Consider the following 25,780-nt stretch of genomic DNA (forward strand, 5'->3'; position numbering starts at 1 on the left):
ACTCACTGGTACTTGGAGCAAGTGGAGTTAGCCATGACCGGGTCCAGAGGGTGGACAGTAACTGGAGGACTGTGCTGAGCAGACATGAGGAAACCTACGGCCAGCAGACTTAAACTCAAACATGTACCTGTTGAAAAACGAAATGAGGATGAGTTTGTTGGCCTGGTGGGGACCGCTGGTCTCCCTGCAGCTCTTTGTGTCTCACCTATCATGCTGCCCAAAGTCAGCTTCCTGCGGCCCACCCTCTCCACAAGCCACACCCCCAGGAGGGTGAACAGGAAGTTGGTGAGGGTGGTGAGCCCTGCCAGCCAGATTGCCAGCCTGTCGTCACGCACTCCCGACATCTGCAAGATGGTGGCGCTGTAGTACCTGAAGAAACGGTTAAAAAAAAGACTGTAACCTCTCTTTAGCTGAGATTTTTAGGACACACTTCACAAGCACTGTCAAAGCCACGATTGTTTTAATTCCCTATTGATAAAAAGCTGAAAAGAATCTAAATGTGTATGAACACTTTGCTGAACCACCTTTGGTTGAAATTACATCGTTTAGGGCTGCAACTGACAAGTAATTCTGACGATTAATCAAATAATCAGATTTAAAAATGGGCGCATTCTGCAAATTTTTCATTGAAGCCTTTTTACATATATTTTAGAAATACATTAAGAGATGCAAATAAAGAAATAATCATATATATGTTTAATAATTTATATTTTATTGTCTAAAATGCGAGTTTGCTGTTCTTTGAGCAAAATAGCAATTAATTGATTACTGAATTAGTTGACGATTATTTGAATAATCAATTCATCGCGATCAATTCGATTAATCGCTTCATCCCTAACATTATTATTCTACAAAAAGCTACATAAAAGCCCCTACAAGTTAGTTTTCATTGTCAGCAGTCTTGTAACTCAACAGTTAACCCCCATGGCCCCCCTCTGCACCGGCGAGGCCAAGTAAATACACCGACTGCGACCTCTCCTCTTCAACCACCCATCCAGTAATCAGCCTCCCTGCTTCAGCGCCATCCACTCATGTACAGACAGTTTACCAGGCAGCTATAAATAGTTCTGCCCCCAGTCAATCTCCGCGGCTCTTCCTCTCTCATACTGTGTCATAATTATACCAGGGACTCGGTGCCCCATGTTGCCCCGTGTAGGCAGATTGCCTCCAATCATCATCAGCAGGCCTCTCAAGGCAGCTCGGGTCAACGAGACCCACGTCTGCAAATGGGTCTGTTTTATGCTTCAGTTCTGATCCCATGAGACTGAGTCAAAGAGGGGGAAAAAAATAAATAAATACAAAAAATAATCACATGTAAAGTTGTTTAATGCCAGCAACAGCATGCAGTTGGTATGGAAGTTTGTTTCTGAGTGGAAAATAGTAAAATTCAACTTCTGGGGCATTTCTAAATGTTTTAAAGAATAAAGACTAAAAAATAAAACCAAAGGTGAACGATGCTTCTAAAAGCTTTCTATGCAGGTAGGTATAATCACAACTTTACATGTGATTATTTTTCTATGCAGGTAGGTACCAGCTATATAAAAAGGTGTCACCTATCTAGGCTTATTTTTAACTTACTCTGTGATGTATTTATGTTTATGAAGTAATGACATTCTGTCTTATTCCCCAAACTCTACTGAGCTGATTTACAGCTCAGGTATTTGTATTAAAACATGTCTCTTTTTATGTAGGACAATTTCACATTATGAAAAAATGTGCTCTTATTTTACTGATTGTTACCTTTTTTTTGTTCTATTATTGGCATTTTAGCAATGCCCATGCTGATCAGATTGCAAATAAAATCTTCATAGGATGCAAATACAATCAAATTATTGTTAATGTGTGTATTGTTTAGCTTGATCGGAGTGTGAAGGAACTTCGGATTTTCTGGGTTTACGTGAAAAAGCGCCTCACTCATAAAATACGGTGGAGGATCTGTAATGCTGTGGGAATAATCACTTCAAATTTTGGCTGTATCCAAAAAAAAAAAAGAAATGCTTAACAAAATATAAATCAACTGATTTTTTCACATTATGATATCTTTTGCCTGATTTTATATTACAAAAACACTTTTTTTCCCTTTTTTTTTTTTTTTTTTACATGTAAGCATATATACCAGTCGCCAGGTGAGCGTTTTATGAAGAATACGTAATCTGAGTCGGATTGAAAAGCTTCAACCTGTTAGTGGTGCCGTTGGTTGGCATTGTAATCTTCACCATGGGGTAAAAATGAGCCATTTTTTACTCCCTGTATGAGGAAAAGATGGGAACATAATAGAGGCTGCACCGCGAGAGGGAGATACTCATTAAAGAAAAAGCCAAACTTAAAACGTCTCCTGCATCGTCTGCCTCTCTGCGTCTTTACAGGCGGCTCTGGATTCTGTTTTTCATCCCTTCAAAAGCATCCCTATCGCTCTTTTGTCCCCTGTCTTTTCACTCATCCTCTCTCTTTCTCTCGCTCTCCTTTCCAAAACAGGATATTTAATTGACAGATTTGCATAATAGCATTGTGCATTTTTTCCTGCCGTGGGATTCAACCAGATGAAACAAAAAAAACAAAACAAGAAAAAGCAAACAGAAGTGTGGCGTGGAGAAAGTCATTTATAGACTTCTATAAGAGAAATTAGGAAGGGATTTATTTGTTTCTCCACAAACTTGTATTTTACTTGCATGCCAGTGAACGCGTTCATCGGAGAGAGGCGACATGGGAGTGGGATTTGGAGCAGCAGCAGGAGGAAAAAAGCTCTATTTCTGGGCGCAGCGCGCCTTTACAACCTGCTGCGCTCCATCTCCACCCCAGCATCGCACTGATTACACCACAAACACACACACACACACACACACACACATGTGCAATGTTAAGATTTACAAAATGCCCTCTGAAACTGTCCCTCCCCACTTCGCCGGGAACAGCTGGGAAGAAATGCACGTCTGATCCGTGCCGGGCTGAAGGAGCTGCCTTGTTAATCTATTATTAATGTAATTGGCTGTCTACGCCTCCTTCGCTCCAGTTAGGCAGTGAGGCTACGCTCTGCATCTTCTTTCTTGTAAAAAAATAAATAAATAAAAAAAATCACACCTTGTGACACATTTTTCCAGGTTGGAGAATCAAGCAAGTTTCAGATGCTATTTAGTTTAAGAAAATAAATGTAAAAATCTGGGGGGAAACAAGTTTGAACTGATTTTCACAAACATAAAGCTGCTGTCACACTGTCTTATCGTGCCATATGTGGTGTAATAAAAAAAAAAAACAAATCATGTTAAGTAGGTCTAAATATTGGGAAACTTTTTGGTCACCAGTTGATAATAAATCGGCTTTATTGGTGCAAACATCTTGAAATGCTAAATAGAATCGGAGGTTCTAGTTTATCTAATGCTGCAGTTGAAATTTAGAGGGTGAAATACATAAAAGTACCTCTGGGTGTTGCATGGCAATAAAGAAAACAGTTACATTTTTCTCTTCTCTCAAGATTCTTTTGTAGTGCTGAGTGACACAAACCTTCAAGGTTTTAGGACATTAGTCCTGACAGCATGCGACACCTCTCAGCCTGAAGTACCTATAGGTGTGAACACGTGTCACTGGATGACAGGAGAACCAGCAGGAAGGGCTGATAAAACAGCAGCCTAAGGTAGCTCTCTGTGTGGCAGCTAGTGGTTTTTTTTACTCTGTTTTCCGTTTTAACCTTTTTTTTTAATCTGTTCAGCTTTAAGAAAAAGGCATTGTTGCATAAAATTGCATGATGGGATGAATACAGGTCTTCAGGGGTCTCCCAGACCAAACGGGACATATAGTCCTTTCAGTTATATCAGGGTCTTCCCTTAATAAATAAAGCCTTCAATTCATTTACTTACCTCACAGGCCATTTGTAGTAAAATTATAAACAATATGACTCAATGGCATTGATGAAAAGGACAAATTATATGACAACTTGGAGAATCACGACCAACTGTACTCCCAAAAAGATGGATACAAAAACTGCAGTTCATTTCATAAGCTGTGTTTCCATTACAAACTTTGACATAGCTCCGCTACTGTCAGAAAAAACACTATTTCGCAATTGCTACGTTTCCGTTAAATATCACATGTGGATACGTTTGTTCACACGATAAGTCAATAAAAAACATGCTGCACCATCATCTCGACTACTTCCTGTTGTCTTCTTCTTCGCCGTTTCCGCCAGCAGTAACATCCTGTTGTTGATAATGTGACTTGAGTGATGCGAAAAAAGTGTTTCCATTTCAATTTTGTGAAATGGAAACCAAAGAAAACATTCATATTCAGAGTTCAGTACACAGAAAGTCTGTTCAGCCATATTACCTTTTCTCTCAAAAACAAATGTCGTTGCTTTATTTTGTACACCAAGCACACACATTTGCACACACATCCAACAAATACCTTATACATTCAAGAATCCAAACAAATAAAGGTGGAAGGAGTAAAAGCTGGAAGAGAGATGAAGCCTAAAAGTTGTTTTTCTACTTAATTTTTTTTTCTTTTATTTGAGTGGTTTGAACTGGAAAAACACCTGATGAGACGACAGCAACAAAACTTAATACAGGGTTGACCTTTGGATAGCTCCTCGCTGGTTTTTGCCCTATTTTACATGAGTGGTGAAAGCATGAAGCCGAGTCATGGCTGACATTTTCTGGCACATTTCAGGATTGGGAGGAACGCAACATGCGGTATAAAGGGCCGTGCTGGGCGGCTTCGGGTTATTCAGACAGGAAACTGCAAATTACTTGATGGTTTAATCAGAAAAGGTTTAGCACGGAACTTCAACGTAACAATTGTTAATAACAGATAACAGAAAATATGATTGAGAGTTGGTCTATGATAGAGTTTTTTATAAGATATTGAAGTCTTAATTCTTGACCTTAAACATTTGAAAAATGTTCCGTATTAGCATGTAGCACAAGTTGTATGACTTACTCATATCGGAAAACTCATGACCTTTTGTTTTTTAAGCAGCAGTGTGATGGAGGCAGTGAGTAAGAGAGAGCAGAGAAAACACAAGGAGTCATTAACAGAGAGCAGGAAGTGAGAGAAAGACTGAAAGGTGAGAGGAAGAACAAATGGAGGGAGAGAAGACAAAAAGGTTGAATATAGGTGGGAAAGCAGGAACAAGCGGACAGCCAGGAGAAAAGGTGTGGAGACGAGACAGAGAGAGAGAGCAAGAGAGAAAGAGAGAAAGAGAGAGAGAGACAGAAATGGGGAGCATGCGTGTGAGACATAAAGAGACTGAGATTCTCCAGGGAAGTGGCCTATTTTTCAAATGAATGCATATGAACACTGAGCTGCATCATATTAATGCTGGAACAGAAATCATTCAGCCCAAATGGATGAGACCGGCTGTTCTGACTCTGAACCGCCGCGGTCTGAAGCCACCGTTCATCAACACAAAACAAAAATCCACTTTGGTTTTACCTCTGCTTCATTCCTCCTGACCCTACATTAGTGCAAAAAAAAAAAAAAAGATTTTTTTTTTTCAAAGACATTGTTAGACCATGAATCCATTACAGGGTTGTGGAAGGTACATCCTGGCCAGGTGTGGGAGATAATCCTCATTGGCAGTCCTGGACGCTCCGTCTCCCAAGAGCCACTCCATTCGGCTCTCCAGGCAGAGTAAGGCAGAAGCTCCCAGGAGGCATCATTATTATTTGTCAAAGCCACCATCGATGGCTTTTCTCTGGGTGAATGTGGAAAAGCAGTAACACATCACACTGGTTTCTGAGCAGCTCAGAGCTTTGGATATTCCAGGAAATGCAAAAAATAAAAAATTTAAATTTAAATTAAAAAATTCACATTTCAACGTGTAAAATCTCTGAAATCCTAAGTTTCCAATTTAATCAACACTAAAAAGTCTGAGACCAATAAAGAAATCATTTTAACACGTTTACCAATGTGGGTTCTCACAAAGATGGCAAAAATTTGCTCATGTGTACTAAAGCTGAACTTTGTCTCACACACAATTATGTATTTCTACCCATATTAGGACTTTGGATTGACTTTTGTTCAATTTTGTACCTATACTTATTCCTAACCCTAACCATTACCAGTATATTCATAATCCTAACATACCTGTGGGTTTGACACATATGACCAAGCTTTGATCCCCATAAGTTCAATCTGTCCTCAAAACATTAGTAAATATGCCAGAAAAGTTCCTAAATGGGCATCATAAAGGAGTGCACATACAGCAGTCACTCAGCGCTCACCTTGAGGAAAAATACTGCAGATCTGTCTTCCGAAATATCACAAAGTTGCCTCTGAAAAACCCACTGAAAGTCTTTAATTTAACTCCCAACTCTTTAAAAAGCGTCTATAAGTGATGTCAAGGTGTTAATTTCCTCACATTTAAACTAAAAAACACAATTTTTCAGTCAACAATTCTCAAAAACGTGAAATCCAATCGGTACAGTCATGGCAAATTAGACATGATTGTTAATTAAATAAAAAATAAGACCAGAAATCTAAAAGCTTTTGAAAAAATAGGCACAATATGAAAAAAAAAAGAGTTCTATTTTAAATCCACAAAACACTGAAGTTAAATCAGAATTTAAAGGGTGAGTAGTTTTGTGCCAGATTTCCCTATGGGTATGGTAAGAATTCTCGGCACCGTTTGTGGGGTAACAGAGCCGTTGCGGTGTGTGTAGTTGGTTTCACTGGTCAGTTTCGTTGTTGATGCAGGCCAGTTGGCCTTCACAGATGGTCACCAGACAAATGTCATGTTGGAAATGTCACGCCAAGCCTGTTTTACATGGTCACTCTGTCGGGCAGCCCACAGGGAGCTGGCGCTCTGTTTGAAACACAAAGAGAACAAACCTCACCTCACGCTTCTGTTTGCCCGTTCTAAAGTTGTTCACAGGCGGCTCAATCAAAACATCTCTTGCTATTACTTCAACTGGATTCTCACCGTGGCCTCATTAATGAGACTCATTCAAATTTTTCCCCCCATTAATCAAATGCAAAGCAAAAGACGCCGAGTCACACAACATGCACCACAGCGTGAGGTGTGATTAATTTGCAGATGAGAGGTCTGTAGAGTGCGTGCACACATTCTTATACTCAATAAAGTCTCATAAATGGATGTGACATTTACACAAGCCACACAAGATTCTCTGGTTATGGTCTCTGATTGCACATGACATCTCCCTTCGTCTGTAGCTAAAAGGAGCACGTTTTAAAAACATTCAAAACAAAGTGATTTCAAAGGAAAATGGTTGAAAACGCTCTGCTAGGAAGGAATTTACACCATTCCGGTCCATTTGGAAGAGCGTACGGAAAGCAGTAGAAGGGAAAATTAATCTTGTTTACAGTTTGGGGACAGATTTAAATGGACGGTTTAAAGGGACAAATGACAACAACAAAGAAACGACATGGCGGTCGCAGGCAAACGTGATTTAACTGGCTGATTCAACCAATGACATCCACAAACAGTCCAAGAAATTACCGTTAAGCTCACTATCTGGCAACCAATAGACCAGAAACCACTAAACTTTCCAATACAACACATATACAATCAAACCTCAAGACACCTGGAGGAACCTTTTTGAACACCATCAAGGCACACTGACTACAGAGTTCCTTTTATGTTCGTCCAATAGGGTTCGATGGAGTCTCTCAACAAAAGAGAAACTCCATCAGGTCAGTGATAGAAAGATACCACAAGTCAGGCAACTACTTTGACAACTGCACCCCCCCTAAACCTTTATTCCAGCGCTCAGAATCCCAGTGCAAACCAGGACCACCTAGACATGTTCCACCAGCATTGGTGGCCACCGATGTGGAGCTTGACAGAAGGGCCAATCTTTTAAGTGTGTAGATTAGTCTGCTGACCATGAATTAATGATGCTTAAACTGAATATCTTGATATTCCACCGTTCTACATGTGCTGTTCTGTTTTATATGTCTCTTTACACCCCCAACAGATTCACGCCCACTCTGCTTGTTGGTTTGGTCACAGAACATATGCTTTGACCGTACATATTGGTGCTAGAAAGCTTATTTTGCAGGGAAATTCTACCTTTTTACATCAATGTGATGTAAAATGCTGCTTTTTTCAGTCAGCAGGACAACGTCCAGAATTGAAAAACGGCAGTATTCGGGATTGGAGCCCACTTTTTCTTTCTGTTTCATAATCATACACTGCAGTGCCCACCAGCTCACCACGACCTTTACTTGCATGATTATGAGGATAATTGAATCTAAATGATCCTGCGGCTAGTTTGAATCGATGATATCTACGTCTTCCTACTGCTGGATGATATCAACATTTATGAGCAACCGAGATAGAGATACAGTGCAAAATTATAGCCTATATTTATCTCAATGCAGCTGCCCATCCCTTCATTTGTTGGGGGGACAATTAGGCAGGAAGGAACTCTGAGATACAAACACATGCAGGTAGAATGATAAGCTCCTTCTTCTTCCTGACTGATGTATTATTTACCAATCTCTTGCTTCTCCCTCAGGCCAATAAGATGGTTTATGAATATTAAATGCGTGCCGGCATGTTAGGTTTTGTGGGTTCACTTTTTGAGGCTGCGGGCCCACCATGATTGGTTCCCTGCCCGCATTTAGGTACCTCAAAGGGTATGCACTCTCACTCGAGATCAGGAACCACCTTGAGCAACAGGGTAGGAAAGTTATTTATATGACATCTGGGGTCCAGAGAGTGAGAGGACCTGACATTTGAGTTCAGATCAACCTGCCGGCTTGTCCGTAGCCATGTCTAGGTCTGCATATTTGGCAGTTTTCAAGACTTTTCATATTGCATCACGTTTATTTGTCCGATACTTTGGTGCTCAACTCCTGCAGGCATAAACTGGGATTTCTGTAGAGAAGCGAGTAGAAAACATGTATTGACGTTGACGCTTTATGTTCTGTTCGCCAACTACAACACAGAAATGGAGAGATGTGTCTCCTGTTCAGATGCAGGATTATTCGACTGCAGATTTATCAGTGGCAGTAAGTTAATACTTTTCCTCGTAATTCAAGACTGAAATGACAAAAACAACAGTTGGCAATAGAGGCTTTTTAAAAAGAAGAAAAGAAATGCAATCAACACAAAGTAATGTCCGTCTGAGCCGACATTAATCAAATGATCAGCCGGACGGTCTATGATAACTGAATGAGATGCAGAATTTTTAGGTTGTAAACTTTTACAGAAGCTTTGTTTTAAACTTTTCTGTAAAATTCAGCATAAACGGGGGAACTATTTCTTCACCCAGACAAGGAAGGGACACAAAATGTCATAGTAACTGTGGCTTACTAATTCTGGAGCTGAAATAACTTTCCACCAAGAAGTAGGATCGGTGTGTGTAATTCTTGAAATTTGCTGCTGTCTACCCATCATGCATGGGGTCAAAGGTTAGATATTGTATAACATAGCTTTTAAATAGCTCTGTACCATCTTATATTGATGAAAGTCAAACTAATTAAAATCCTGTATGGGCCGGATGATGGAGTAGTGAATAGCACTGTTACATTGCAGCAAAAATATTCTTGCCTCTTGATGCACGGGATTTGCATGTTTTCCCTGAGTTCCCCTTTAAGGTACTCTGACTTTATCCCACATTTCAACAACATGACTTATGGTACACCTGGCTACTATAAACTGCCTTCAGTTAATGTATGCATGGTTGTTTGTCCTTAGTGTTGACCTGCCCAGGGTGTACCCTGCCTCTTGCCCAATGGCCTCTGGAGATAGGCACCAGCTCCTAATGCGTGGATGAGCAGGTATAGACAATGGACAGATAAACCATGTAGTATTTGAAAAAGATCAATTAATGAAAAAAACCCATGTATTTTTATGGGTCCTGGACCACTCCACCCTCCACCATGTAAAATCCAAATAATATACATTGTGTTAGTGGATGTCATCCGATTAAAGGTGTGGATACCTTGGCAAGAGCCCGTAGCTTCAACAGATGGATGTGAGAAAAAAAAAATCAACCACGTATGGCTGTAAACGCATCTGTGCCCAAGCAGAGTCATTAAAAATGGAGTCTTTACTAATGGAGACAGGAAGTCATTTTACCCACTTGTCATCCCATGTTAGCGAAAGCCACTCATTTGTTGTGTGGGCTCATCTGAGATGTTATTACCCTCGGTGCTGTGTGTGCTTGCGTCAGTGGATTTTCACTGCTCCACCAAGATGAACTTCATCTAAGTTTGTTTGCATAAATGCATGTCATTAGCTGGCACACCGCCGCTGATGGGAGAACTAATTTGCATCTGAGCATGCACGGCCAGAGCCGAGTGTGTTCCGTATGTGAGTGTGGGAATGAAGCAGCACGTCTGATCGTCCAAACAGCACCTCTGAGCGTGTGAGCTGCTTTTTAATGCTGAAATCTGAGCGGCGTGGTTTGAATTCAGCCGGAATTTCTTTGGCACCCGAGGTCTGAAGAGCCGTTCCTGCGTATTGTTAAGACCCTAGAAATTAACATCACACAAGGATGACAGGATGAAATACACAAAAGCAGTTCTCGTGATGCTTCCATTTATTACGAATAAAAAAGCAGCCGACAACACAAAGTAGACAAAAAGCTCTCAAAGGCCCCAAACATCATGCTCCAATTTACAAAAAATAAAAATAAATCGAGGACAGATGACAAATAGTCATTCTCACTTCTTAGAAAGTAATTTCTAAGACTTTGGGGCTCCATCAAACCATATCTCAACTCATTATCCACAAACAGGAAACACAAATACCTCCAAGAGTTCATTGCCAACTCATTTGCTCAAAACCCAGAACAAAATCTAGAGCCACACAGGCCTCACATGTCACAGCTAAAATCAGTTTTTATAATTCAACACCAAGAAAGAGATAGGACAAATATGGCATCTGCGGACGATCAAAACCACTGCTGACCAGTGTTGCCAGAAACACAAGAAATTTGTAAAGGTGGAGATAATACCAGTAATGTTAAGTGGAAGTAGATGGGCCAATATGAGATGATCGCTGACCACTTTACTGTGCCTCTGTACTTTCCAACCTCTCCATTACAATTTGCCCTTCATGCCAGCTCCTTGGACTCATTTGCAGTACATTTCTACTTCAGCTCTAACCGAGGGACTTGACTTGCAGGCTATTTTAGAGCATATCTGACTGAAAAGGAAGAGGAAAAAAAATCTGTGAACTCAGCCAATCTACTTCTGTCAAGTCCCTGATATGAGAGACCAGAGCGTAACAGCACAGCAACAGACAATATGTGCCTTTCTAGAGTCGTTTGCATTTCTTTTGACGGTCTGCCACGCTCCTTTACAGCCCTTTTCTTTCCTTTCTCCATGCCAGACCTGGTGGTTTAATCGGCTAAAGCAGCTGGGGAAGCTCGTCTCCAGGCCGTGGTGATTTACTGCCACCTCAGACCTCGTTTATATCTGACTGACTAACAAGGCTTGAACGGCGACTTTGCATGGGCAACACAAGCCCGGTGGCACGATCTGCCAATCTGTCAATCTTAATAATTTCCCACCATAAACCACTCCAACCTTTATTTTTCTCCAAACAGGACCATAATTTAGCAAATGAACATTGTGTCGAGTTGGGGAGGAAAAAAAGAAGTAATGACTGAGACCACAAACCTATTAGGAATGTGTTTACTGAGGCAGGAAATCAAGAAAATTAGGGTTATTTCTTCACACATTTTCTTATTATTATACACGTCTTGACGTTTATGACCCTTGTGTCTGTTTGCTTTTTGACTCAGTCTCACTTCGCAGTAAAGCTTATGTAGCGTCTCAAACTGCAAAAGTCCAGATGGCGCTCACCTCATTGCTGTCATATTAAAAGGAAAATGAAATTTGTCAAAGTTTTTTATGTTCTTTAATTAAAGAAAACGATACAAAGTTGTTCGTGTAACAAAAGTATTCTGCTGGATTTCACCCCTATCACCAATTTTAGAGTCATGCTTAAAAAAAATCATTTTTCAAACTTCTACCTCTTCTCATTCAAGTCGAATCTTGAGTGCCAAACTTAGAGTCTGAGTCAAGTCTTGAGATTCATGAGTTAGGTCCATTGAAGTCTCGAACCCTAAATCCTAGTCGGGTCTCCCATCTCAAATTCTTAATTCCAAGCCTCAAGATTAGTCTAATCTTAAGTACCAGATCATAAAACCCTAATATCCCAATTCTAAGTCTTCATTTTCATGAAATCCTCAAAACTCACACCTTGAGGCTGAATTAAGTCCAGTATGAAATAGGTCTTTAGTCCAAAATCTTGAGTTTCAGATCTCAAGTCTGAGTCAATTTGGCAAAAAACGTCTATGTGTTAATAATGGGATGCGTATCCGACTGTTTTAAAAGCATCTGCGATCCGAAAGTTTGTGTCTGCATCAGAAGAACTCTGACATGGTAAATCCAGAGGTAAACAATCTCTGAAAATCATAACTATGAGAGGAGTCTGTTAATGAAGCACATCACATTCCCACCGCTGCTCTGACTTCACATCCAAACAGACTTCTCTATTGAAGTTTCAGGCATTGCGGCACAAAATACAATTTCTAATAGTTGTGCTGTCTCTTTATTAGCTTCCTTCATCTTGTTTGGATCTTGTGACGATGCCGCCGGCCTGATTACTGAATAACTATAAAACTGATCCATGGACGACGGCGTCCATTATTAGTGCTGCAAACAGTGCTACACTGTGTGACGTCAACTTTCTTCTTCTGGAAATGCGGGTCTCTTTGGTCACAAACTGAACGACCATAAAAGAAAAAAAAAGTATTCTAGCAAAAAACTAAATCGAGCAACATGACATCATGTGTGAATGTAGCCAAAGAGGCAATGTGAGGAAATCTACAACAATGGTCTACCAACTCCAACCCTCCAGGACGGGTATCTTGCGCATCTTAGACGTATCTCTGCTGTGGCATGTTTTAAGTTATGCATTTATGCATTGGTCTGGTAATGAATCATTCATTTGATTCATGCAAAACCTTTAAACTGTGCAGCCCTTTAACACCAACACTGGACACCGCTGATCTATAAGGAGCTGCAGATGCGGCTGCTTCTCGACTCAAGGGAGGAAAAATAAATAAATCAAACTTTAAATCCTACATCATCTCAAATGCTCCAGTTTGGTTTTCTATTTATTTTTCAAAAAGCATTATGTAATTAACCATTGTTGGTAGGAGTAGGTAAAGAGGATATTTGCATGAGTTAGGAGAGCAGTGTAGCCGAACAAGTCGTCCACTAATTGGACGTTTCCATCTCTTGATCATCCGGTCCCACATTTCACGGGGATGAAATCCAGAATCCCTAATTGCCCTTCATGTTTCATCACCAGTTAAAAAAAAGTCTTACATATAATTTAAAAAGGCAATGTGTCAAAGCTATAATCCAAATACCTGCGGGGGAGTCCACAGGAGGAAGATATGGGATGCAGTCCGCTTTATGTTTAAGTGCAAAACTAATTAGCATTACTGATAAAAAATATTAGCTGGAGCAGCACAGCTAATATCTGTTCTTATTTTTCAGGTAATTATGCTTCATCTGTTTTGACAGTGTAACATTTAAGTTTAACTACTGCTTGTATTTGTTTGACCTATAACACCGTTGATATATCATATTATGAAGACACCTGCAAATCTGCAGCGGATCTAATTAATCAAAACACTCGGCACACGAGATAATTGGAATGACTTCTAACTTGAGGACTACTGTGTTCTTACAGCAGACAGAGCTGTTTCAGTTTGGGAAGCTAAAATTTGGAGACCAAGATCAAAGCGAGTTTACTTAAACTGACATCTGATAGCTAAAAATAAATAAATAAATCACAGTTGTTTATGCTAATTTTAAGTCTGAGTGATTTCTATTTATGTAATGTACAAATCCGTCCCATCAGGGCCATATGATATTGTCATCTACCACAAAAGGCTCCTGATGGTGCATTACTGCATAGAGCAGCATTTTGCACATTGTTGTAAGATTTTCAATCTTATACTAAAGGTGAAAACACACCTACTGTTATTTTTTTAATTTCTAATGGGCTTGATTTAAGCAATATGCCAACGAACCCCAACGTAAAGGTTCATAATAATCTTCCTGGTTCATAATAATCTTCCTGGTTCTCACTAAAACCAGGAAGATAGAGCACATAACACCAGTTTTAAAGTCCCTACACTGGCTCCTTGTAGCTCAGAGAATAGACTTTAAAATACTGATGTTAGTTTATAAATCACTGAACGGTTTAGCACCACAATACCTTAAAGATCTGTTATTACTGTACCAACCGTCTAGACCCCTCAGATCTTCTGGTTCTGGTCTGCTCCGCATCCCCAGAACCAGAACCAGACGAGGAGAAGCAGCATTCAGTTTCTACGCACCACAGATTTGGAACAAACTTCCAGAAAACTGTAAAACAGCTGAAACACTGGGTGCCTTTAAATCTCAACTTAAAACCCACCTGTTTAGAGTTGCTTATGGCTAAATTAGGGTTAGAGTGCGGGTTTTGATGTCTTCCATGTTTTTATGTCTTTAATGTTTTTAATTTTTTCTTCTTTCTTTTCGACGTTTTAATGATGTAATGTTTTTTGTTTTTTTTGTTTTTATTTGTTTTTTTTTTTTTTTTTTAAATCTCTCTCTTTCTCACTGATTATTTCTGTTTTTATTTTAATTATGTAAAGCACTTTGAAATGCCTTGCTGCTGAAATGTGCTATACAAATAAAATTTAATTGATTTATTGAATATTACAGTAACATTTCAGAGTGAAGATGTCACCAATAAATGTTGCTTTTGAAAAAATTGTTGATTAGCTTACACATCCAGTCAGCTTTGCTTCTGCTTCTTTATTCTTCTTGCGTGACCTCTGTCCAACTCTTTCGTTGACTACAAGAAGCAACATGAAGCTCAGAGTGAAGTTTTCCAGAGAAAACAGTGGAACGGCGTTAAGCTTCTCAAATATCTTCAGTTGGTATTACAAAGTGGGTCCAACTTCCCTCAGACTGTGAAAGTTCGTCACTTGGCTACAAGAAATATCTTAAACTTCTTCTCCACCGACTTGGCTTCTTCCCCAATCGGCCACAGTGAGATTTGTTTTGCCTTTCAATAATTCCACGGTCAAATCTTGAGGTAAAAAACTTTTGTATCAATTGTGGCGGAAGAGTGCATCCAGCGTCAACTGAACATGGCAACCCGAAACGAACAAATACACCGAGAGATTTCAGAGAAAATCAGAGCGTCGACAACAACTCCTGCTTGCTAACGGCCTGCCCAGATTCCTGCCTGTACTCACGCTCACATACTGAGGGAAAACACTGCCAACGGTTCCAGCCACACACCCAACGTGGTTGGAACCGGAAGATAGGGAGATTTTGACAACGGAGAACAGGCTTTACCTAAGTTACTTCCACCAACTAAAAGGCAGCAGGGTGTCCTGACTTTTTACATAACTAAAATTACATTTTTAATATCTTTTGTTTAGAGATGACTAAAAAAAAAGGTTAGTTATTGATATGTGAACATTTCAATGGGGTGTCCTCATTTTTTCTGTTGTTGTCAAATCAACATCAATGTCTCACTTTTAAAGAGTACTTTTGAAGCAAGTAGCGATAACTCAGGCAATTCACTGACGTCCACAAAACCAAAAGGAGAATCTGTCTTCAATTTATAGAGCTGAACTGCATCTTAATGAGCAGCATAAACATTATGTAACCTCTGCAGCGTTCAGATTTGCTTAAAGAAGACGGGCCCGCGTTGCTGCAGCCTCCCCAGCAGGTGGACCTTTTCAGGCTGACTAGGAGATTGGCAGATGTGGAAGTGAAAGTGACAGATAGGCGGACGAGGCCAGTGTCAGATTTAGTTTGTCCTGCCCGCTGTTCAGTGAGTTGACAGCAGGAGATGAAGATAAATACACGCCCAGAGAGACGGACGATCAATAGACAGACATTTTCCGAGAGACGTGGAGGAGTGACAGATCCCGAGCTTCACCTTGGGTAATAAAAGCTCAACTTCTGCATGCTATTATCCTCTGAATACCTTCCTATCCGTTCAGCCGTCAAGCACACCCGCCTAAGGTCTGGAATCTACACATCCGCACGTCATAACGCACGGTGTCACATTTCCAGCACACGCGCGCAGACACACCCCGCTCAAGCGCACCGGTCCGCCGGTTGCCAGGCAACAGCGCACATCCACCGATTGTTTACAAAGCTTTGTAATATAGTTCGTCTCGGAGGGGAGGGCGGGACACAGACGGATGATACAATCTGCTCAGACGGAGCGATAAAGAAGAAGAAAGGAGGCATGTGGCGGGAGGGAGGGGTTCCGTCCGCTCGCCGACATTAATGCGCCGAGGCTATTGCTCCCATGTGAAGGATGGGCTTTGAGGGATGAAAGAAATGTTTTGTGATTTGATAGAGGGATGCCGCGGCAAACACATTCTTCTTGATCTTGTGCGTTGAATGGGAATGCCTGACAGCTTTTTCGTAGTGTTTTGATTAATCCCAGGGCTGAAAAGACAAGAAATTCTCTTTTTCTGTTTGGAGTGGCAAAGTCATATTGGTGTAGGTTCATAATAGACTGAATACGAGGGTTTTGTTTGAGTGGGGTGTCTATTGCGCCAGCATGTAGAAGTTAACATGCAATCAACCTTATTGGAAATAGCATTTTCAGAACAGCAGAGGTCAGGGCTTTCACATTGGAACACTAGTTGTGTCAAAGTTTCAACCATATGACCCAGACTGGCCACTCAAATGAATAAAATAATAGTATTAATGATTGGGAAGAAGCTTGCTGCTAACTCAAACTTTAGTGCGAATGTCCACAGTGAAGCAAGTTTCACATTAACCCCTTACTGCCTGAATTTAAATCGAGTTATGTAAAGAAAAAGTGTTTTGTTTCTGTCAATCTGATGCTAAGTTCATTAGAGACTGTTATTCTGACTTCTGCACACACAATAAGTGTAAATGTAGGTATGATGCATATTAGCGACATCAAGCACAATGTGAATAAAACAGGTTTGGCAGCGTCAAGTTTGAATTTAAATTCTGGCATTTTTCTTGGAAGCAATACTCTTCACTGTGTTCTAAATACAGCTAAATTCTGCTAACTAACTCTAAGCACAGTTCCAGAGGCTCTTATACCTTTACACAATGTATTTTTAATTTTTTTAAAATAAATAATTAGTTGGGTTTTTCCCCCCCAAACATCTAAGTTAACACAAAAGAGTTATAAACTGCATCACTCATTTGTATGCCAAATAACCATAAACAAACACATACATGTCTATTAATAAAACCGCCTGCCAAGTTACAGGAAGCAGTCTGCATCCGTCAAGAAGATCATATATATTTTTTCTGCATCAAAGTACTCCACTGCTATTTAAAAAATGCCATAAAGATGGCAGAAAAGTTTCTTATGTCATCAGCCCACCTTGGAGTAAAAAAAAACAAACGTGCAAATAAATTATTAAAAACCTAAAGTGACTGCAACTGCCCCTGCTGTGCGTTTACTGCAAATATAGAGCATGTTTGTCGATCCAAACTGTTTCCCACGCCTCGCATTCACACTCACATGACCGTGTTGATTCCCGAAAGCTGCTGGAACATCTGAAGGCCGCATCCCACCACCAGAGCTCGGCGAGTCGGGGGGTAGGTCAGCATCCGCCAGATCACAGGGCCATCTGGAGACACGAGCCAAAGCACAGCAGAAATTAATTACCATCTCAGCACGACCTCCACACACCCCCAAAAGAAACATTAAAATCTAATAAACATTCAAAACAAACTTTCCTCAGACGAGAAGAAAGCAGCAACACGCTTGAATTTACTTATTTACTTACAACTTAACTGTGTACACATTGTGTACATTAATATTTTGTGGGAGTGGAATTACAATTTACTTCACATAGAATGCCAAAAATGTCAGAAATTTTGAGATTAATCAAGAAACTGAGAAAAAAAACTGGAATTTTCCAAGTTTAAAAAGTCTAAAATTTGAAAGAAAAAAAAAAAGAAAAAAACAAAAATTTTGAGATTAAGTTTAGAAATTTTCCAAAAGATAAAATGGAAATGTCAATAAATTTAATCTCAAAGTTTTGCAGTGGTTTCTAGTAAAGTTTTGACTTTTCTAACTCTTATTTCTGAATTTTCTTTCTTGAAAATTTCCATCAATCTCAAAATTTTTCAACTATTCAAACTCAAAAATTCCCAAGTTTTGTCTTGAAAATGTTTGAGATTAATCTCAAAATTTGAGTGTTTCCTCTCACATTTTCAAACGAAAATCTCCATGGGTTTTTTTCTAGAAAATTTCTCAGATTAATCTTGAAATCCTGAGTTTTTTCTTGCAAAGTTTTGATTTACAAACACAGACGTCCACATTTTTCTGGAAAATTCCAGAGAACATTCTCAAAATTTCTGAGATTTTTGGCAGAAATTTACTCCTCCTTTTTTTTCTTCTATCTATAATGGCCCTCATAACGCCACCGTCAATCACAAAGGTCACTGAACCTTCCACATGAAATCTGCTGAGACTTTTTCAGCCTTTCTGAAACGATTCCTACATGGAAACGTTTATCTCTGGGGAATCAGCTTCCATCTTTCCATTTCAGCTGCTGGACTATCTAAGAGTGGGCAGAAAAGAAATATTTGAATTTTCTTTGGCCGAAAGGAGTCTCAAATTGGCACGACAGCGGAGCCACATTGTGATCCCCAGCACAAGCAAACAACTGCTGCCTCCAGGAGGAAACGTCTCAATAAGAAGAGGGAGCGACTGGACAGACACTGAAACTGCTTACAGGAGGAAATACCCAGGTAGAAACTCTCACATCGATGCATAAATACACACACAGGACATGAGACACATGCTGATTATTTGGGAGCAGCTGCGAGTGGGAGGACTCTGGACAGGAAAACGTGTCCTTTAACTGTTTGACAAGCGGATCGGGCTGTGTAAAGGACGCCCCTGCTGACACACACCACGGTCCTCCTTTTCTTGGCCGCCTGTCACATTTCTCTCAGTACATTAGTTTTCATTTTGTGTCGCAAGGCACCACTTTTATAACAGCAAAAGAAATTAGTAGAGATGATAAAACGTCTCATTTTGAGCCATAAAGTTTGTGGGGGATTTTTTCAGTCTGTCTGGTTCTTTCACGCTTTAACTCATTTTAAAGTCCCAGAGTGACTCCATGTCCAAAAGCTTGTTTATGTCACTTTCTGGAGAGTGTACTTGATGCTCCTGTTTAAAAAAAAAGACAGTAATGGAGGAGGTTTATCACACAATGCAAAATTTATGATGTGTAACCGAGTTGAAAATTAAGTAAATACATACATGGAAATGTCCAGTAATGATGATTTGTAAATGTCCAGTTTTTATATTTTCTCAATTGTTTTGCTGATTGGCTTTAACATGCAAACGTGTTTACAGTTGTGCTCATATGTTTACATACCCTGGGTTTTTTTTTAAATTGTTTTTGGCCACTTGTTAGAGAATGGCAGAATGTTAAAATCAGACTAAGAAACAATAAAAAAAAAAGGTAAAAATAAAATTATGAAAATAGAGTCATAAGATTACAAGACATTAATAAAATTACAAGAATAAAGTCGTAAAATTACACAAATAAAGTCAACATTATTAGAATAAAGCCGTACTTCGAATATAAAATCATAGTATTATGAAAATAACATCATATTATTCTTGCAATTTTGTTAGAGATGTTAGAAACACATTGCTTTAGCTGCATATCCATCCTTTACGACCAATGACGAAAACTACAGTAAAGGAATATCATTATTGCATTTTAGGCAATAAACTGCTTATTATATATATATATATATATATATATATATATATATATATATATATATATATATATATATATATTTTAAAACAATTTGTTTATTTGCATCTTTTAATGCATTTCAAAAAAAAAAAAAGTTTAAGTGGTGAGCTGAAAAAAAATCTGACTAATCGTCAGAATAATCGATAGAATAATCGTTGGCTTTAAAATCAACCAAAGACAGACCGGCTCACTAAAAGCCCAAAAGAGACATTGACTGCGGTGATGATGATGACGATCTCCAGATGTTTCTTCAATCACGAAACTCTCCTCTAACAATGAAAAGGAAGCGTTGTTTTTAAAAGCCCGGCGATTTCCACGCCATTAACCCGGTAGAGTTTGATCGGTGGATCCTGAAGGACCGGAGCGGAGGGCCGTTATCCGATTACCTGGCGGAGAATCAGATTTATGGACCGGAGTGAACTATCAGCACAGCTTAAAACCCACACGAGGAGAAACAACTCCACCAGCCGAACATTCACCAAGCAATCATAGAATATTAGGTGTCATTTCTCTTTTCCCGTCTTTCCCCCCTAACGAGATCTACGAAGATGCGCGGGGTTAAAGCGGCATCCCAAACCCGCATGCTGAAACAATCACAGCTCCATTTCCTCAGATGAGCGCCACCCAGCGCTAATTTAATCAGATGACATACTGGAAGGGAAAAAAAACAACAAAACATTTTTTTAAAAAAACAAAAAAAAAACGATGAAAAACAAACCAGCAGGCAACCAGTCAGGCATAAGCGCGGTGATTGGGTCCCACAGTATTGCAGTAATTGTATGTACGTCTTCCACATTGAAACCTTCCAGCACCATCTTTGTCATTTGTGGCCGATCAATGCAGTAATTATCAACTATTTTACCCCCCCGCCCCCTCGCCGTCCTCCGTCGAATGTGCTCGTCGTTAAGGCGAGCAGAACCTGAGCTCGGTGCCGTTTTTCGATCGGCACAACAATAAAACCACCCTTCTTTAATGTAGTGTAAGTCATAATTACAGGAAAGATAACACATATGCAGAGCTATGCTAAAATGCAAGGTTGTGATGTAGAAAGCCTGAAACCAGCTTTATTTGACAAGATAATGTCGCAATAAATCAGTTAATTGCACGATAAATTAAAACGACCTCAATAATTTTACTTGTACGTGTCTTTCTACCAAATACAGGATGAAAAAAAAATCCCTTTTTTGAAGGACAATTTTCTTTACAGAGTCTTTAATGTCCATTTTATTTGTTGTTTGTTTTGTTGATTTCTTTTGGACATTTAATATGATTTACATTTTCTGTGTTAAACGGTTGTAAGAAATTAAAGTTTACTGATTATATTACTTGAACATGGTCTCAAAACAACAATATTATCAGTTGTCGCAATAATGTCTGGGACAATTTATCGTCCAGCAAAATTTGTTATTGTGACAGGCCTATTCCAGTATAGTCTAAATGAAAAACTAATCTGTTTATTATAGAAATTGGCAACAAAAAAATAAATAATAACCCGGTTTTATTAATTTAATACATTATAATAACAAATAGGGAATGACATTTACCAGAAATAAAATGAAACTTTTCTTGGAGGAGTTTCTTGAAAATTGCATCCTGATGCTAAGGCTACGGTTAGCAAACAGGCCACAAAAGGTCACTGGTCATTGTTCAAAGGTATCAGTCAGGGGAAGGGTGCCGAAATAAAAACCTCCCATTACATTGTATACAGGTGTAATCTTACTGTCTTTTTTTTTTCAAAATTGATGGGGAAAAAAAATCTGATTAGGTGTTTAGATTAAAAGTTGACCTTTTAGACTTAATTTAAATTCCAACAACTGAAAGCACTGTAAAATATGGCAGAGGTGGCATCATGCTCTGGAGTGGATAACTTGGTTTTTGATGAAGTGGGTGAAATTGTGAATAGTTTCAACATTTTGACCTACAGGTGTCTAGCTAGAAGAAAGAAATTAAAGAATTTCAACTATGGGTGTCTCTCTGAGTCCATCTATACAAACAAAAGAATGACTTAATGAGAGGAGAATTAGAGTTCTGAAATGACTTAGCTGAGTTAAAATGGATGTTTCTAAATTATGTACTCATAATCTGGTGGATTTAGAGAATGTTTGGAAGGTACAGAGGGCAAATGTTGCAAAGGTAAGCAGCTGTACAGGAACAAACCTGCATGATGGAATAGAGGCAGAATGCAAAGCAGCAACAACACTGGCGATATTCACAAACACTGAATCCAATGGCGATTTGTAAATCCTGGGTAAATCAGGGAAAATTTGGGTCAATCCACGGATCAACGCGTGGTCCAAAGTAACAGCGGGGTATCAGAGGAAATTGAACAATGTCCAATCAAGAGGCCCAGAAACAGGCTTCTCCCATCCGACCCAATCACGACGTCCTGGGGAAGCGAGGGTTGGGAAAGCGACTCCACTTATGTAACAGAGCGGGTTGCAATCAGGGGCCGAGTCCCTGCAATCTTCCACCTCGGCCCATCGAATCTACAATAATTATTCCTTCCACATACTCCGTGTCTCCAGCGTTGCTGCTCTTCTTCTGCGCTCCCTCATCAGAGTAAGATCACGACATCCTGCACTCCACGCCGTCGAGATCAGAACACAAGGTTAGGACTGATGGGGAATAGAAATTAGGTCCACAACTGTTGTCTGTGGAGCTGCTGAAGAAGCTAAATAATGCAGAGACTTGGTTGTTTTAACCAGGAATCAGCACTGGGTTAAGCTAATGTCTTTTGTGCATCAGGTTCAATTGTGAAAATTGCGCTGGGATGAGGTGGTTTTTTGTCCGGATTGAAATTAGAGTATTTCACAAAACTGCAACGGAAACTTTTTTTGCATCACATGGGTCACATTGACCAACAACTGGATGCTGCAACTGGCAGAATCGACGAAGAAGACGACAGGAAGTGTTTGGAGGATGATATTTTTTAATCATTTATCGCACGAACAAACTTATTCACGTGATTTCAAATGTGCTTCTTATTTAATGGAAACAGCGCAATTGCAAAATTGTGATTTTTCAACATTAGCGGAATATCGACAGGGTTTTGTGCACATTCGTAATGGAAACACAGCTAGTGTAAGTTAAATAAATATGAAATAAAGACCCCAAAATGTATTGTTCAGCATAATTAAAGTCAAGGAAAAATGTCAGGAAGAAGTCTGCTGCAGGGTTAGCATTGTAGAAGCTCAGAAATCAGTTTCACACATCTGTACACACCTTTGAGACTTACCAAGACTCACACTAGTTTCAGCTGAAATTATGTCTTCAAATTCTTATTACTTTTCCAGATGTTCAAATATGTAAGAAAAACAGACAGCTGTAGGGTTTCCAAATTCGCTCCACATAAATCAGAGTGGCAATCTAGCCTGTGCTAACGGAGTTTCCAACATCTAAAACATTGTCTGGAAGGCGGATAATCAAATCCGCTAACTATCCAAGACTCCCGTCTGCAGATGCTGGGTAGCAGCTGTGTTTGTCTGAGGGCATGGAGGGGCCAGTGGTTGCCAGGAGCCCAACACCAGCGAGACAGATGGATGGAGCAATTGGCATCGCACATGCAGAAAATATATGCAGGTGTGGTCTCGGAGCCTGCATCAACACAGCGGGAAAACATGGCGTCACTCCGGCACAAAACCAAAAAATGTCTTCGTAGGTAATGGATCCAACTCTCAGTCACCCCAGTAAGCTGCAGATATGTGCAGGGTGCTGTGTTTGGACTTGAATTTCCCCAATTTATGATGGTGGAAGCAAGAAGTTAGGTTAGTCATTTAGGAGTTTGGGAAGAGATTATATGCATTTCAATTATGGATTTATTCCCCTGACAGGTTGCATGGATTGTTTAAATAAACACTGTAATTCACTTCTCTAGTACTAATGGAACACCATAAGCTCATATTGCTCTTAAGTGGAGTGTTTGCTGCTAAAAGCAAAGCTAAAGAGTTCACGCAGAGTGTGTTTGGTGAATGTGAAGATGTGGGGGGAGATAAAATTTATGACTAATTCAACCTTGAGGTTGAATTAGTCATAAGCACATAGCACATTAAGTGGCGGCAAATTGTGTTTGCAAAGTTTTATATCATACACATGCAGAGAAAAAAGTGCGTGAAGACCAAAATAATGTATTTTAAGCTTTTTTTCTTTACTCATCCAGAGTTTGAGTTTTTACCTACAAGACAACCGAAATTCACACAAGCCTTGTTAATGGAGGTGGTTCCATGTGTTACGAAGGAAGCTCGTTTCAGTCCTTGTATCTGGACGTTGCTCTTTCGGTGGCGATCTACATCTACATGACCATAAGTGACGGTAGAAACATTGATGAATTGGTTCAGCTTTTCCTTCAGCGTGACAGACACCTATCCAACATCGGCAAAATTCCTGCAGGAACACAGTTGTTCCTCTCCGGATCCACAAATCGCTGGTGGATTGGGTAATCAAATCTCCATGGGTCCTTCAGCAGATCAGCAACAGAAAAATTCTAGTCCACTCTTCTACCACCAGGATGAACGCCACATTGCTACTTTTATGGGTGAATTCACATCATAGTTCACTTTAATCAAACTCTACTTCATTTTCTTAAAATGTCCGATGTGTTTGGGGATGTGTGAACTCCGATGTGGACCAAAAAAGGAGACTCTGGTCTCGGTTCTGTTGAAGTGAACTCTAGTGTGGTTCAAATGAACGCCAAGCGGACCGGAGATCACTTCAAATGCAGAAAATAGACTGTAGGGCACTGTGGAAAAATATAGCCAAACCAAACGCACTAGCCTAAAACTAGTGAGAGAAATGGCTTGTGTTACAGAGATTACAACTCCTGAAATCTCACGTCACTCCACTTTTGCTTCTATTTCGTGAGGAAGAAAGCTGCGCTCACGACTTGTTCAGACATTTTTGTGTCGTTTCCTTCAGTGGTTCTTGGTTCAGCACCACTGCAGGCAAAGGTATTGTGAGGTTTCTCAAAAAGTTAAGATCGTTTGACAGTGCAATGAAAAAACTAAGGGCACCAACTGAAAATGGAACAAATGTTGCAACTTTGTGCCTCAATCAAACCTATTGTGTCTACTGGACTATAGAGCAATCAACTCCAACTTTTGAGAATCAATTGGATTCTCCTTTCTAACAAGATAGAGTGTGCTTTTAGAAGAAGGATGAGAAGTGAGATTCTTCGGACAGTTCTAGCACACTACCGTCCAATCCAGAGAGTACAATACATTTTCTAAAAACTTAAATCTCACTTCAACAGCCAGGAAAGCGACTTTCTTTTTGGTGTGACACTAATTGCATCAATCCACAGAGCAAAGGACACGGATGTTAGGTCCTCGTGTCATTCTGTCTTCTTGTTTCTTTCCGTCTGTGTTGCCACCGATACTTTATCAAAGGTAGGATAGAAACCGAAATGAAAAAAAAAAGGAAAGGAAAACACCAAGCATGACTTAACGGCGTGATCTTTCAGTTTTCAGCTTGAAAAAAGTCAGCATCTGCTCATGCAGGTGAGGATCGGCTCGTACCAGCAGGAGCGCAGCGATATGTCAAGATCAGAGAAGGTCACGAGAAGAGCTGTCACCCGAGATTTGTCCGCGCCACCAGCTCTGGACGCAAACCGCTGGCGGCTCAAGAGAAGCATCGTCGCTGGAGCTCAGTGTGACGCAAAAAGAAGCAATTTGTATTGCTTCGATAAAATCATATCCGTCTAGCGGTGGACACTACGATCTGTAGGGGTCGCTGAGGTGTCTTCATGAGGTAACAGCCAGAAACAAGCTGCTGCTACTTTGAACTTACACTTTCTATTTCATATCTGCCCCTTCTGCAGTTGTTAGTTTTTCAGTTTGAACACATACTGTAAGAACTATTGCATCATTCCCAGAGTCAATTTTCCACAAACTGCAAAAATAAGGATTTAGTTCGTCTCATCTTGAAGGGGAGTTTGTGTCAACCCAACTTTTTTTATTTTTTTTTTATCTCATGCTGAAATGTATGGTTGTGTAAAAACAGGAGAG

At 39.9% G+C, this 25,780-nt stretch overlaps 1 protein-coding gene across 2 annotated transcripts in view; it reads right to left on the bottom strand.

Annotated features, from left to right (window-relative positions):
• Window positions 1-25,780, bottom strand: part of slc2a13a (solute carrier family 2 member 13a) — an 80,746-nt gene that overhangs the window by 24,066 nt on the left and 30,900 nt on the right. For both annotated transcript variants that reach the window (XM_008401175.3, XM_081604153.1), the window contains exons 4-6: window positions 17,516-17,624; window positions 206-369; window positions 7-127 (exon numbers count right to left, since the gene is read on the bottom strand). In XM_008401175.3, coding sequence (XP_008399397.1) covers window positions 7-127; window positions 206-369; window positions 17,516-17,624 — 394 coding nt within the window. The remainder of the gene's footprint in view (window positions 1-6; window positions 128-205; window positions 370-17,515; window positions 17,625-25,780) is intronic.

The sequence above is a fragment of the Poecilia reticulata genome, chromosome 23 (assembly GCF_904066995.2).
Source record: "Poecilia reticulata chromosome 23, P_reticulata-male-v2, whole genome shotgun sequence".
In the NCBI taxonomy this organism is placed as follows: domain Eukaryota; kingdom Metazoa; phylum Chordata; class Actinopteri; order Cyprinodontiformes; family Poeciliidae; genus Poecilia; species Poecilia reticulata.